The following is a 17,022-nucleotide window of genomic DNA, read 5'->3' as shown; positions in this document are numbered from 1 at the left end:
GATCAGAGTGGACAGTTTGAACAACAACCATTTTGCATTCTTCATTCCCTATCTTTTAACAACCCCCCCAAACCCAGTCAAGGGACAAATAGCTCTTAACATCATCATGTAAAGCACTTTAACTTACAAGGCTAAAATCTAAAGAATAAATAAAATATGTTGTGGCAATAATTCCTTTCAGACCAAAAAATCAGGTGCACAATAAATCGAAATGATCAAGAAAGCTGTATTTAAATGTGCGGCTCTCCAGAAACAGCTTCAGGAAAATGTTACAGAAAATACCATGAATTCCATTTCACACAGGACCAGATGATGACTCATTTCAACTACACACAAGGGCAATTACATCCTGCTGAAACACAATTTGAACAGATAGGAAAATGTTTACAAAGCATCCACAACATGTACACCATGTACAAATGGATACATTCATTGCTCTCCTACCCCCACGCTCCTTTTAGATAAATATTTCACTCTTCACGTTCAGCATTAACTGGATACATGCAAAACTCAGAAGAATTCAAGAATTCAAGGTTATTGTAAAAATAGAATTAAACTAATAATCTTCAAGTACCTTATGTGACAGCCACTCCGTACCGTGCCCAATGTTATAAAATGAAAGGTTACTGAACCCATGAAAATATCTCTGTAATATTTCCTTAGATCTAAAATAGATAATTTTAAATGTATTTATAGTCATTTCAATGTGATATTCTGAGCTTTTAAAATAATGTAAACAATTAAAAATTATACCAAATTACACAAAACCTGTTGTATCTTAAAAGCTGAAAAATTAAAACTATAGAAACCCACATGTAAAACAAAAATCACAATTTACATTATAAAGGCAAATTTCATCATTTAAAAAAATTTGCAGCAGTGAGATGTCAAAGCAAATTATAAATAGCCATAAATTAATCCATTTGGTTTCAAGAGATTTTTCTAGTGAGAATTGAAGGATGTAGTAGATACATGCATAAAAATTTGTAAGGGTTTATAATATTATTGCCAAATATACTTTATGTTGAAGCAGGCAACATTACAATTTGGACATTATCGGAGAACCCAGTTTGGTAATACAGGTAAAATTGGGAAAAAAAATTAAATAATAATTAGTAATAAATATAAATCCTATAGTAAATTGCTCAAATGAAATTTTAAGCCACAGAGCTGCAAAAGGCTTCCAACTTGGTGAATTGAAAAAAGGAACATCTCATACAGTTCTTTACTCTTACATGCTTATATGTTGTGTGCCTTAGTTAAAAAAAAAATAATAATGTATCTTCAGAGTACAGCTAACTATATTCCCATGCACCTCAGGCATATTTGTTATTTGTGGTGAAATAACTCCATTGGTTTCTAGGGTCAAAAGTTCAATACAGATGTAACCAGTATGTCTGAGGCTGGCAAAAATACTGTAGTACAGGCAATGCTACAAGTGGCAATTACCAGAAAACACAAATATGAACAAATGATGGGAAATGCTAATGATTTTCTGCTCATATCACAAAACGCTGGGAATCCACAAGAATGTTTTTCCCTTGTATTGAAGAAAATTGTGATTAAAAGTTTTTTCCCCCAATTTTCAGAATCAAAAGCATTTTAGAAGGTTTATAAGGCTACCATGGGTCTTCTAGATCTCCAGCACCCTACAGGAAGAGAAAAGGAAGAATATTATTACTATTTACCTACACCACTTCCAGGCTGGACTGAATTTCAAAAGAAAACAAAATCAGATGAACAAGTTACCTTCCTTTCTTTGTCTGAAAGGTACTTTTACAGAGAGAGTTGTGTGTATTGTATACTGTGTGTATACACACATGGATCTATCTAATATAGATAGATAACTGGTTGGGTTTTTTCCTCCCCTTTCCACCAAATGACTTCCTCTTTCTCAAACCACTTAAAAATATTCTGGCATTGGAAAAACAGATCAAAACATCAGCTATAACCAAAGATTGCAAGCTTCAACTTATGGCCCCTTAAGCAACTTTAGACACATGATAAATATAAAACATGAAAAGGCAAAGTTAAAATGTTCTACATACACAATTGTTTTAAAAAATACTCTAATGTGATTTAGTTGTATTTTAAAAATTCATTTTAGCAAAGTCAAACTCATATCTGCCACCACTATTTAAAATATCTTATACTTCTTGCATTACTAATTTCTGATGAATACTTGTAGCAAAACTCAAAGTCTTGCAATCTTTAAAAAGCTCATCATGACAACCTTCTGACATGTTTACATGTGTTCATACTGTCCAAAGATTAATATTTTGTGTCACAAAGGGGGTTAAGAAACAGAACAGATTTACTTTGAGTAACCAAGACTTCTCAAAATTTTTTTAATTAATGAAAAACGCACCAAACCAAAAGTTTTCTAAGTTTTATATAGATACAAATGAAATTCGAGTTATTTTTCCAATATACCAAACCTGGTTGTTTTTTAAAAAAATTAAAAATAAGTACAACATGCATAGGTTATTCCACATCACATGCTTTATTTGGACTTAAACATTTATAATTTCATTCTAAACACTTGGTTGACATACATTTGGATGTATGTAGTTAGGCTATACAGAATATACAAACCAAAGCTGGATGAATAATACATAGGTTTTCCAAAAATGATGTTTCATAAAGGATACAGAAAAAGGAAAAATAACCACACATCCGGAATCTCAAAACTACTAAAAAATAAAACTACAGAGAGGCAAAATATAAACAATTTCAAGAACACACAAATTATCATCCTTGAAAAAAGAAATTACAGGACAGCATCTGCCATTCTTTGAAGAACTAAAATTACTAAAGAAAACACAAATTCATTACAGAGCTAACTATGAATGTACTAATATGTGAAGCAGTATAATTCTACATTAACAATTTTTTCCACAATATAAAGTAATCTTGCTAATCGGTAATTTCTAATCCTTTCCTAGTATGAATTTAACTACTGACTTTAATAACTGTTAGCCTCATTTCTGGCATACAATATGAAATGACATGTAATTTTATTAAATTCAAAGTACTAGAATATAGCCAATTTTAAACTATCTGATAAAGATGTATGCAAAAGCCTTCTTAAAAAACAAGGCTATAATATATGAATATAATAAAACTAGTTTACCAAGATTTCAAATAACAAAATGGTTATATAAATGCATACATTATACTTCCTAAGAAAAAAACCATCAAATCAAAGATCACAAAAATATTACCACAAAGTCAAGTCATAGCTTTTCACCACTCATCTTTGTCCCTGCATCTTCAGGACAGCTGTCTAATTCAGCAAGATCACTTTTTGATTCAGTATGGCTTTCCTGCATTGTCACTGTGTTTCCAGCATCACTGTTCGAAGAAGCAGCTGTAGCAGCTTGTTCAGCAGGATTTTCTTCGCCCTCTACTTTAGCTAGCCTGTAACTAGTCAGCATCTCCTCCAGAAGTTGTCGGTAGTTTCCCCTATGATTAATTCTCATTTGCCTCAGAGCTTCCACCAATTTCCCCTGTGATCCACTTTCCTCTGCTTCATCGGAGGCCTTTTTTTAAGATTCAAGACCCCAGTGTCAGTAGACAAACCAGGATATCACACGTATTTCATAACATATCACAGCAAAACACTCATTTCTCTACCATGAGTAATATATCTAAGCATGAGAACATTTCATTAAGAATCAAGTGTTACTGTGTCAATTAACAAAACTTTCCAATCGAAATACCTCGTTATTTTTAGCAAATGAGCATCATGAACTATTAACGTCTTATTTTACACTGATATTTGAAGCTTAATCTGAAATTTACTTGCTAGTATAATTCAACAGCAACACAGCATCTCCTAAAAGCAACTGACTTCAAGAGGAAATAATTGGCTATAATTATTTAGTACTAAAGGAAATTAGTATTTAAAGCAATAGGAAAGGACAGAAAGCAGGCCATTAGAACATTAGTTTCTTCATTTCTGCTGAATGACAGGAAGGAGAAGAGAAACAAAATGTAGTATTATATAAACTAAATTTGGGGGAATTGTAAAATTTCTGTGGATAAAAATTCTACTTATTTTTTGTCTTTAAATATTTTACTAAAAATCTCTAGATTAAAAAGAAATCATTTTAAACATTATAATATTAATAGTAAACTACTCAATTCTTTTATATTGTACTGAATTTTGTAAAACTGACAGATTTCTCCTACAGTAGCTACTTAACTTTGTTTGCAGAACAATCTCTAACAGCCAAGCTGATCATACTGATACGCTGACAGATACAACTCTACCTTATATGTGCCTCCTGACATGATGTGCTAGGGAAAACAAAGCTGTCTTGTGATCTTGCCAAAAAATGTTTAATTAAGCTAATCCCCAATATAATAAGCAAACAGGGAGCACAGAATTATGTGAAAAAACACCACAAGGAAACTAGCGTATGATCCAGAATGTAAGACATCCTATTAAAAGCTGGCTTAGACTTATTTTCAGTGTTAAGGGGAAAAACAAACTGGGAGCTTAATTAAAGGTTTGCTTACCATGCTTAACTGGTAACAACTGGACTAGCCCACGTAACAATTTTAACAGTCATTCTATGGACAACTGAAAATATGTGGACTTTATATGAGATGATATTAAATTTATTACCAATTTTCTTAGGTATATAGACAAATGTCCTCATTCTCAAGAGCTGTGTGCCAAAATATTTAGAGGTAAAATATTTTATCAGCAGTTTGCTGTCAAAGGTTCAGTCAGTTAAAAAAAAAAGGCTAGGAATGTACACATCGAGCAAAGAGAGCAAATATGGTAAAATGTAAAAACTTACTACTGAGTCTAGGTAAGGTACACAGATGTCCACTATGACCATTTCTATTTTTCTATATGTTTGGAAGTTTTCACCATAAAACGTTAGGAAAATAAAATACAAAAAGGCTACTGATACAGATCTGATACAAACTCTTAACCATCTTTGGAGGCTGTTACTCTGTAATTCTACAACAAAGGTAATGACTAATAGCCATACACTAAATGGCAATGCTTATTATTAGAAAAATGAGAGCCCTTGAATATTTTTTTAAATGCAAAAAGCAAGAGATAATACTGTGTACAGCATATGTTTTATGTGTGAGCATATGTGTGCCCATATTCTTTAGGATAGTATATGTAAAATGCCTAGGAAGAAAGGAAACAGCAATATAGAAATGATAATAATGGGTGATGAAGTTTCAGATGCTTTGACTATTTCAATTTTCTACATCAAGCATATTAACTATCAAAATAACTTTTTAATTTGCAAAATTTAGTTTGTGGAGAGAACATAATAAATTTTGGTCTCTTAAGATTTTTCTCCCCCCATTTACCTTTCTTTCTGTACTAAATAAACATTATTTCCCTAAATACAGTTTCTAATTTGAATCCATTCAGGAAAGGTTAAGATGGAACAATGAGTTAAATGCTTGCTGATCATAAACCTTATCAATTTTTAATCAGGTCTTCCAAAAGGAAATTTTCTATTTGAGAGTGTATCACAAAGAACTTTTAATGGAGGGTATAAGACTCCTCTCTGCCCTCCAAATAAAAAGCCCTCAAACCAACAACTACCTTTGACAACTCCCTTGGACACTGAAACAAAATCAAGTGGACAACAGAGAACTCAACCCTGGTTTCACATTAGAATCACCTGTAGAATTTCTAAAATTATACAGATGCCAAACTCCAACCCATGATACTCAGATTCAGTGAGGTGGGGTGATTTTCTTAAAGACTGACAGGTGATTCTGATACAAGGCAAAGGTTGAGAACGACTGATAAACTGTCTTACTTCCCTGAGCTTATTGATAAGGTTGGATCAAAGTTGTTATACGTGGATGTATCTCACACTCCATTTGACATCTTTATCATCACAGTAATCACCTATATTTCTGTGAAATGCTACAGTAGTGGTAGCTGGGGAGAGAGAAGTAGTTGCTTTATAAAAAGCACACAAAACCCAAACTCTAAATTCAATAGGAATGGATTTACAATAGCCAATTGAAAAGAACTTGAGTTAATGACCACATTTAAGTCATTCTATATTATAGCAAATTACATTTTCCTATTGTGCTAGACAGTAGATAGGCGAAACTCCTCCATTTCATCTGATGTTTCAAAATACTGTTATACAACAGTCACGGATTTTCATTAATATCAGAAAATGAATCTATTGTTTAGCTGCACCTTCTTTACCTGAACTCACACAAAAGGTACCTCAAGTTTACACCTCTAATCAGAGCAATTTATTTCACCTTGCAACTGTTGACAAGTCTCTCCAGTTGCACTGTAAAATCTTTTAGACAAAGATAACTTCTATTCCTTTCTGTATCCTCCCAACCACCTAGGGATGAAAAATTAATGCTTATGCTAAGAACTTAATATACATAATTTCATTTAATCCTTGTAGGTACTTTATTGTAATAGATACTGTAACTCTATAGTTTTTATAAGCAAAGAAACTAACACACAGAGAGATTTAAATTGTCAGGATGACAATGCTAGTAAGTGACAGAGCTCAGATTTGTGTACAAGTGTAATCAACATCAATGTCCCTCTGAATGTTCTTCTGACTACATTATGGTAACAGTTTTGCACAGTAAAGTGCCTCATATAAATAGATGCTTACTAAATAATTAAAACTACTATTGAGTTGGACCACAAATTATTTCATATTGAAGTCTATAATGTATTTTCTTATAATAGGAAAATTAATGAAATTACAGGACAAAAAAATCATATTAGATGGGACAGTTTAAATTATTCTGCAAAATAAATTTAAGACAATTACAGACATGGGAATTTAGGACTCTTCCCTCAGATTCTGTTTTTAAGGTTTTACTGTCACCTAGACTAACTCAGCTTGAGAATTAAATTTCTCATTATGAAAACATTGCCTTACACGAAATAAAGACCCAGGAACATAGATAAATAAAAAAAGACAGCAAAAGGGGGGTAGGGAAATCTAAGCACATTTTAAAAATAGAATTTAATCAGCTAAAATTCATCTGCAGCAATTTTTTAAAAACATAGTGGCCATAAGCGAAACTCTTCAAACAGTGGAGAAAACTTAAGGAATGCTAGTATAGATATTTACTGTGTGGTTTTTTTCTTTTTTTTGGAGTCCTCATCCCTGTTTGTCAGGTAAAAATAATCTTTAGAAGATTCTCAAATATGACTTCATGAGATATAATTAAGAGTGACTAATAAAGAATCTAATAAATTATATATCATCTGCAAGAAGCATGTAAACTTCAGTCAATCTGAAATAATTTTTAAAATGGTCAAGACCAAAGCTATGAGGAGGAGTATGTCAAATGACACCTTAAAAAACAGTGACTAAAGTTAGTGTGTTGTCAAACAGTGTAAGTAGATCTTCTCCATAAAAAATGCTCTGACAAGTGAAAAGTAAATGAGAAACAATTTACAAAAAAAAAAACAGTATTCACAAAGTCCTAAAACTGTGATATAAAAATATAATTGATCTATTTGAAATAAAATTAAAAAGATTTGTCTATAAAATTTAGTAATGTGAAAACAGAAAAGGAAGATTTTGGAGGGCTTTTGTTTTCTTTCCTCCCATTCTCAAAATCCAAATACCTTATTTTTAATTAGAATAAAAGTGTATATTTAAATGAAAAATAACTAATAAGACACTGGGCTTGACTGCTTAATCTCAACAAGTTTATAAACTATTCCTCATCAAAAATGGAATATTTTAAGGCTACTAGAGAACTGGAAATGATTTTTCTTACACGAGAGACAGAGGTGGGGTATAGACACATATGTAATCTCTAAATATCTTAGAGAGGCTGCATGGAAAGGTATAAAGGGAACAGATTTTGGAGGCATTCTGACTCACACTCCAATTCTAGCTACTGGATTCATCTAGCTTTGCAGCCTGGGCAAGCTACTTCTTTGCACCAATTCTTGGTCTTCTCTGTAAGGTAAGAATGCTGAGTTACCTACATAGTATGTAGATAGTTACGCAGATACGGCTTAGCACAAGTAGGAGTTGGGAAAATACAAGTTCCTCTTTATCACTGAAGAATCATCAACTTATACAGCTATTTGATCACTGGTATAATAATTCAAAAGTATTTTAAGTCTCCTTTGAGGGAAGAAGTTAACCTTTTGGAGTGAAAAGTACAAAGCTCAAATAATAAACTTTCCTACTCATGAGCAACCTCAAATTAGTTTTTAAAATATATGACTTAAAGATAGTCTTAGCATACAACTACAGAGAAAGAAACAGAAATGTTCCTTATTTAACTAGTATTTACTGAGCTCTCAACATATACCAGACACTATTAAAGGTGCTGGGGAACAGCTATAGACAAATTGGATGAAGTCCCAGATCTCAAAAGAATTTAAATTCAAGTTATAAAACTAGACTAGCATTTTCTGGACTATATAGCACAGAGAACTATATTCAATATCTTGTAATAACCTGTAATGAAAAAGAATCTGAAAAAACTGAAAACTGTATATCACTGTGCTGTACACTTTAAACTAGCACAACTCTGTAAATCAACTAAACTTCAATTAAAAACAAACTAGCATTAAAGAGTGGGGGTTATCCCAGAGCCCTACGTAATATAACAATAACTTAGAGCAAAATGTAATTTTTTACTTTTTCTAGTCCCCTAGGTTATTATTCTTTTGGGGGTGACAGACTCCTTTGAGGAACTAATGAAAATCAGACATACTCTAATCATTAAATAGTATTTATGCACACACATAAATATATCTGCAAAAACTTTTGAGGGATTCACAAAACCCTTTATTAAAATTTCAAGCTTGACTCTTTTCCAGATACTGATTTTAAAGCTGGGGAAGTATCACATTAAGAAGACTGAACATACTCCAGAAAGTTGAACAGAAAAAAAAAAAAAGTTAAGTAAAACAATTTAAAATTCCCCTAAATAATGACTTTCCTGAATATATTTAAATATATTCTGACTTATACTCAACTCAGCTTTTTTAAAAAATACTTTTATTAACCAAAAGGCTTTTTTTAATATAAGAAAAATGAATACCCATTTCTGATACTGCTGATAAGCATTTATAGCAGAACAATTCTATCTTTAATATAACGCAGATGTTTTAGGATTCTAAATAATCTTTGATTTACTGTGACTAGCATTTGTATTTTCAAATACCTGAATAATTATTTTTATTAAAAAAATATTTTAAAAGTGAGCTCCTCCCCTCCCCCGCCCCATACAACTGTCTCCTCTTCTGTCTTTCTAGCACACTCCTGTCTTGCCCATTCTGCGAGTTAACTGTATCAGTCCCCGCCACTCTGTACTTCCTGGCAGCAACTTCCACTTGGCACAGATCTGACCAAGCTGAGAAGCATTCATGGAGCACTTCCGTGCTTCAAGTTAAGGCCTAAGAATTTAATCAAACATAATCATTTCTTCAGTTTTCTGTTTCTTTTGTATTTTTTTAGTATACTTCTACTTTTGATTATGGTTCAACATTTTTTCTAAGGTTGTGATTATTCTGAAAGGGTAAAGTAATGTTTCCCAACATAGGATTCTGGGCTTCAAAGCGTGTTTTTATAGTAAACAAGAAAGTTTCTCTAATTCACACATTTATCTAATGAGTTTACACTTAGTATCTCTGTGATCATTCACAACTACTTGACTTCTAGCATCTCTTTAATTTAATACTGCATATGTTTCTAACAGATTAGAATACCACAGATACTCCTGAGTCTGCCATTCTTACGCTGTAAACACACAGTGGCTCCTCATTCTAAAAAATATAAAGTTCAAAAGGTGTCTCCAGTCTCTTCAAAAATACTTCTGGCATCCTGAATTCTTATTTTTCACCATAGCAGTTTCCTGCTCGAGCCAAAATGACATCCGCTCTTTCAGAGACAGCTTAAACTTTGTTCCTGCCTCTCCCAATCCACATGAACTATAATCTCCCTCTTTTAATTTCTGTCATGCAAACCATTCTTCAAATCTCGCCTTATCTCTGAAAATCTGACATTCGCATGGCAATTGTTCTATATTTTGCATTTCTTTTTGTTCTTTGGCAAATGATGTGAAACCTTTTTATTACTTAACTTCTCTGCTTGTATGAACACTGCCGGCTGCATTCAGAGCAGGGATGGGGGACCTTGCCTTATGTTTCATAATCTCCTCCCACATCCACTCATTACATGGTGGATTATCAGTGTTTATATACAAAGGTGAGTAACTATACATTTTCTTGATTTAGAATCATATAATAATCACTAGGGCTTCCCTGGTGGCTCAGACAGTAAAGAATCTGCCTGCAATATGGAAGATCTGGGTTCAATCCCTGGGTTGGAAAGATCCCCTGGAGAAGGGAATGGCCACCCACCCTAGTATTCTTGCCTGGAGAATGCCATGGACAGAGACTGGTGGGCTGCAGTCCGCGCGGCTGGAAAGAGTTGGACATGATTGGGCAACTAACACTTTCAATTTCAATTCAAATAATCATCTTTAAGGCCAGTTTTATATCCTGAGCAGCTCTCCTCAGTTTCATGGTTCTGTTGCTTATTTATGCACTGTTTACACAGCTACTATGTATAATACATATTTTCTATTTTTAAAGAAAGTTTAAAATTCATCCTTTCGTTGGTGTTGTTCATCCTTGCTATATGTTTAACAGAAATTCTGGGTTATAAACTTTTTTGTTTGGAATAAAAGCTGCGAACTTTCTTGAGAGACTAAGAAACCTAGCAAGTATATTATGAAATAATTTTTCAGATTACACACTGGGACTACATTTTCAAACATGTGAGGGAACAAAGTAATTATGTGGCTAATAATGAATCAATAACTACTTGAGGGCTTAGTTCCTCCAACCTTGGTAGTGGCTGCTACGTGGAACCTACAATCTACCTGAAGAGGTAAGGCTCTCTTTACCTCCCAACTACCACCATCTTTCTTGACATCCTGTCCTCACTTGTTTGGTTTGGAGTTGTCTAAATGCATCAGATGATGTTATCTTTATTCTTAAATTAATTTCCACAGCTTTGGACACAATTCTGAATACTTTAGAGGTACCTGACACAAAAGAAAGTCTCAGAATCACTGCTCTAAACCCAGGTATAAATTCTGTTATTAGCAATATATAGTATCATTTTATTCAGGTAACTAAAATGCATTAGTTGTAAAAATTTCCCTTTTAGTCAATGTAACTTTCATTGCTAAGAAAAAAGAAATTATATGATACTGCTGTGCAATAATGAAGCCTGGAAAACAATGCAATTAAAATGACACATAATTACTACCAGTGGCCGATAGTGGTCTCTCAAGACCTGCCAAGAGGAGCTGGAGCATAGAGGCTATTTCCTCTCAGTAAGTTTTATTACGAAGTTTGGCTCTCTTAAATCTTTGAAGCATACATGTTAAAATTAAATTGTTCAGTTTTAGACGTCCAAAAACTTGAAAACTCTATGAGAAAACAGTTATTTGAATTACTAACTTTGAAATTTAGGGCAGTTTTTTTTTTTTTTTAAAGGATACTGTGTGGCCTCCTAGTACTAGTATTAAAATAAAATTAAAAACCTACAGAGGAGCAGTTGATCAGTATTTCTAAGGAAGGCAAAGGGACAAAGAGTTTTGCTCTGATGAAGCACAGCAGAGTACAACAAAAAATGGTTATCTCAGTTCAACATATATACCCAGAGCACAACAAGAAGGCTAGAATGAAATTATTCTCAGGTGTTCAACTGGGCACAAAAGAGGCACTGAAAGGTCTAGTCTATAAAATAAGAGTCTGAAAGGTCTAGTCTGATCAGGATCACTAACTTCCAGTGATGGCAGCAGCCTGCTGGAGGAGAAATGGACACATTTAAAAGCACATTCTTTGTTTGCCTCAAAATTAAGATTTAAGGGAGAAGGAAAAGGAAAGGCAAGACATACAGGGAAGAAATAAGTACAGCCCACACAAAAAGGTATTTGATGCCCATTAAATGACAACATACCTATCTACAAAACAGAACTTTAGCTCTATCTTCCACTTCAATACATCTCCTTAAACTTTAACTGACTCCTTAAAGTGAAAAGCAGTCATTGTGTATATGTATATTTATAGCCACTGTTTATATAATAAGATTATTTAAAATACTTAAGAAATAAAACAAAACTTACCCCATCACTTTCTCTATGTGGATTCAGCCTACTATAAACAGCTTCAATAACATGGCGCCTAAAAAAAATTATGCTTTAGTTTTATTAAATTACATAGTTATTAAGCTTCTGCATATTTAAAATAATACTTCATATATCTTGACTACAGTCAAAAATTAACTGCCTCAATAAATACCTGCCAAGAACAGTTTCTGCATTTCTCTCAGAATTTGATCCTGCACAATCCATCTGTTCTCATTTACTAAGGGAAGGATACTCAGCCTCCAAAGAATATAATAAATAATGTCTTAAAAAGAAAACCTTTTGGATGAAATTTAAATGTTCTTTAGTATAAGAACTGTCAACCTATTTCATCTTTAGATAATTGATGTACTTCTAAACCCAAATTATTTAATTACTAATTATAAATGAAGTTAAAATTAGTTCTTTTTGTTCTACTTACTTGCCAGCAAGACCTCCCCCAGGAGGCAAATTTGGGATATTTTCTGCAGACAAGATGCGCATGACGTGGGCAAGATCAGGCATCCCTTCCTCACCAGACTTCTCCATAATTTCTGCAGGTTTTTAAGAAGAGTTCCTGAATTAATGTGATAACTCAGAATTCACAAAGTGAATCAAGAGGTACTACTTGGCAATACTATCAAACAAGGAACAAAAAGAGGTAAGATAAAAAGTTATTTGCATATATATACTCATTCTAGCATTATTCATAAAAGCAAAAACTGGAACATTAAATGTCCAATAAAGGAACAGTTAAGAAAACTTCAGAATAGCCACTGAGTGAAATGGCTTATAATCACTACAATGGATCCCTATGAACAAGGCACAGCCACATGGAAACACATTTTTTTTTACATGAAAACACATTATTTTATATGAATATATAAAAGTTATTAACGCTATAATTACAGGAAAAGAAAAGCAATGGAAGGATAAGGATTGTAAGAAGGGAAGATTAAAATTTGCTTTATAGGTTTTTGTCTAAACAGTATGTTCTATAATCTATTTATTTTTGCCTTTATGAATCCATTGCTTTATTATTTTCACCAGGCACAATTTATTTAAAACAAAAAAGGAAAATAAATCTCAGAACTTGCTAATACTCTAACAAAATAAAACATGTATATGTTCCATTTATATTTACAATTTCCAGAAAACAGATTCTTAAGGCATGATTTATCTGGCCAGTATCAAGACAATAAACTTCTTGAAAAATCAGACAACAGCAAACTTACTTTTAAAACAACAACAAAGCAGTGTCCTAAGCAGCCCTCAAGAGGCAAAATCCAAACGGTTTACCATGCATCCCTCACAAGGACCATGACCTTAACTTTCACTGCTCCTATTCAACTCTGCCCCACCCCTAGCTATATTGCCAAAGGAGCTATTCAAAGAAGTCTTCTAGATTTTCACATGTACTTCCTCCCTTGGTCTGCAACACTTTTTAAACCTGTTCAACTAACCCTTTTGTATGGTTAAAGTGTATTCATCCTTCACGTTTCAACCTCATGTATAACTTTCTCAGATCCTTCTCTGACCCATGCCTGGATAGGAGTGTTGCTAGATACTCCTACTGTACATGATATTTACTAGATTACAGACTGTAAACTTCATGAAGGCAGGACTGTGTTTTTCTACCTTACACTCTATCTCTATAGTCCAAGAATTCTCAACTTCAGCACTACAGATGTTTTAGACAATTTTTTGCTGTGAAGGTTGTCCTGTGCACTGCAGAATGTTACGGAACATTCTGGCCTCACTCACTGGATGTCAGTGGCACCCTCATTTATGAGACCACATCTGTCTCCAGACATTGCTGTGTGTGGCATGAGGGACAACCTCCCCTAACCCAAAACCACTGCAGTCTAGCACTTCACCAACCAACTTCCACATACCACTGGTGACTCTGCAATCCAATCCTCCCCCACCATCTGTCACCTGCTTCAATGCATTTCTAACTGGTCTCTTGGCTTCCTCTCTCCTGTCCCTCTTTACAATCTCTTCTTCACAGAGCAACAGAGAGAGGTCTTTAAAAAGTGAGATCAAGTTACCCTTGTGCTCAACATCCCCCATGACTTCCCAACACTATTTAAATAAAGTCCAAAGTCCTCATTTACGTCTGCAGAGTAGTGCATGATCTGCTTGTTAGCAATCTCTCCTAGTCTTTCACTTTTCTACCAGCTCTTTCTAATCCAGCCATACACTCTAAGCACATTCACTCCTCAGTTCTTATTGCTTCCTTTGCTGGAATGTTCTTTCCCCAAAGAGCCACTCTTTCCCATATACAGTCATCTGCTTAAATGTTTTTCCTCAAAAAGAAGTTCCTAACCAATATTCCTTGCTACTACTGTCTGCCTACTGTTCTGTTTTCTTCTATTAAAAAAAAAAAATACACACACACACATACTGATTTCTACTAGATTATAAATTCCGTGAGATCAGGAACATATTTGCTTTGTTTTCTGCTACCTTCCCAGTGACTCTCATGCTCAGGGACTGCTGAAGTAATGAATACATACAGAAGGCATTCACCAGATATCTAATCAATTTAGGTTAAAGACTATTTAACATTATACCTCCCCTCTGCACACCCAATAAAAACACATACACAGACCTGCCAATATACCAGAACGCTTTCACCTCAAAATTCTAATATCAGATTACATGACTTTAAACCCTAAGAGAAATATAGAGCTCTTGAAGAACAACTGCTTATAAAAAAGAAGTTAGGTACCGAGGCATATTGATCTGTAGTGGCTGCTTTTTCAAGGATTTTAAAGAGTTTTTTGATTGAGTGATTATAATCAAGTGTCTGCCACAGGGCCCATGATCACATTATATTAATACATATTTGTTATCTCTGCCATATAACATATTTTGGATAGTTTAAAACCATACAAAATAAAATTAATATTAAATGTTAACAACCCACATTGAGCTGAACTGACCACACATTTAAGAAATTAAAATTTAGCTGTTACGGAAGAGTTAATAAAAGCTACAGTTTGCTGAGGACTTGTGTGCTAGGCACATTACCAAGTACTTAACAAAGTTATCTCATTTATTTAAAACAAACTGTATGGTTGGTATTTTTACCTTTAGTTCACAATAAAGAAACTGGAGCCTTAAGAGAGATTAGGCAAGTTGGTCAAGATCATATTGGAGAAGGCAATGGCAACCCACTCCAGTGTTCTTGCCTGGAGAATCCCAGGGATGGGGGAGCCTGGTGGGCTGCCGTCTATGGGGTCGCACAGAGTCAGACACGACTGAAGCGACTTAGCAGCAGCAAGATCATATAACATGTAATTGACCAAATTTTAGAGTTCTTCCCCAAATGAAAACTATCTAGCTTCTTTTTTGTCAACAAGGAAATAGGACAATAAGAAACTCTTCCTCATCTTCTGACAAATTTGAGCCAGCAACCTCCCACCCCAATACACTCGACCTTTCAGAAAATGTATGTTACTAAAAACTCCTATAAACAGCTCCTCTTAATAATTACGACATTATCAACAGGAATAAATGCTTCTGACACGGTCTTCCAAGTGTTTTCACATGTTCCTTATCTCTCCATTATGCTGAAAACACAACTTCACTGACAGTTCAGGGTTGAAGAAATCGCAGACCAACAACAACAAAAAACCGTATGGCACCTTTGTTTAGATGTGCAGACAACCGTAAAGCTAGCAAAGATAAATCAGCCCCTCGCCACCAAATCTGCAAAAGAATGTAGTTTTCTTTTGGTGATTACACATTTGAAATCACCAATCTTTGCATTTCAAAACTTTTACCAATTACTATGGCTACTATACATCTAAAACATGACTCATAACTAGGCCAAATTCAACAAGCTGACCACACCATAATCATTCTATCATTTAAATTTACTATTGAAAAGTAATAATGATCAAGCCATAAAGGTGTTAGGAAAAAATATAGGTCAATAGGTAACCCTGAACTTGCTACTCAATATTATGTAACAACTTAAAATGGGAAAAGAACTGAAAAAGAATAGACATGTATAACATGTATAAGTGAATCACTCTGCTGTATATCTGAAACTATCACAACATTGTTAATCAACTTTACTCCAATATAAAAACAGTTTAAAAAATATAAAGTAAAATCTTGTATTTTGTGTTTTTTTTTTAAAAATGTAACCCTGAATTGAGGAAAGAACTTTGTAAGAATGACATTGAGGCAAAATAAATAAGACCGACATGTATAACGTCATACAAAATAATTTTATATCTGAAAAGTAGCACATATAAAACTAAAGTATTAAACCAGCGATCCTGCCATAGACTCTAAAATGTATTCTCTATCAGGCTAACCACTAAATGAATATTTCCAAGAATGTATAACTAATGAGCAAATGCAGGGATTAACTCAAATAGAAAATACTGATTAACCCAAAAGGGAAGAAAAAAGGGAAAAGAATAGATGGAACATATGTAAACAAAAGATTCAAACCCAAACAATTAGCAAATTAGGTTGAAGTTAAGGAGACTAGCTTTCCCCTCTCTCACTGCTGAATAATGGACTTTTAGTCCAAAATCTATAGGAAATTTTAAAAGAATTATTTGGCAAACAAGGAATAATACTTTTGCTTTTCTTCTAAATTAAAAAAAAAAGCATCTTTCTTACCTTCCACCCGTGATTCCAAGTACTTATCCAACTCTGAGTCTTTTCTCATTGCTTCATCTGAGACCTTGGGGGCATTTGAAAAGCAAACTAGTACAATACTCATGTTATCTCGACTTCCCTGTATATTAAAAAAAAGAAAATAAAAATTATACTTCTACAGTCTACCAACTATTATTTACTTTAAGCAATTATTTAATTATCCAGAATGTACACCTTCAACAC

General features: G+C 33.6%; 1 protein-coding gene across 2 annotated transcripts in view; it reads right to left on the bottom strand.

The window, feature by feature from the left end:
- Nucleotides 1–812: 812 nt before the first annotated feature.
- The window catches only part of PPM1B (protein phosphatase, Mg2+/Mn2+ dependent 1B), an 84,174-nt gene continuing 67,964 nt past the window's right edge, over nucleotides 813–17,022 (bottom strand). The window contains exons 3-6 of one of the 2 annotated variants that reach the window (XM_052647643.1): nucleotides 16,801–16,918; nucleotides 12,596–12,707; nucleotides 12,154–12,211; nucleotides 813–1,649 (exon numbers count right to left, since the gene is read on the bottom strand). In XM_052647643.1, coding sequence (XP_052503603.1) covers nucleotides 1,620–1,649; nucleotides 12,154–12,211; nucleotides 12,596–12,707; nucleotides 16,801–16,918 — 318 coding nt within the window. In that variant the 3' untranslated portion in view covers nucleotides 813–1,619. Of the gene's footprint in view, nucleotides 1,650–2,480; nucleotides 3,543–12,153; nucleotides 12,212–12,595; nucleotides 12,708–16,800; nucleotides 16,919–17,022 lie in introns of those variants that run through there. The other variant, XM_052647642.1, reaches the window with a different exon arrangement.

Source organism: Budorcas taxicolor, chromosome 11 (genome assembly GCF_023091745.1).
Source record: "Budorcas taxicolor isolate Tak-1 chromosome 11, Takin1.1, whole genome shotgun sequence".
NCBI lineage: Eukaryota > Metazoa > Chordata > Mammalia > Artiodactyla > Bovidae > Budorcas > Budorcas taxicolor.
The sequence above is the reverse complement of the archived record's forward strand: the minus strand, read 5'-3'. Positions and strand labels throughout refer to the sequence as shown.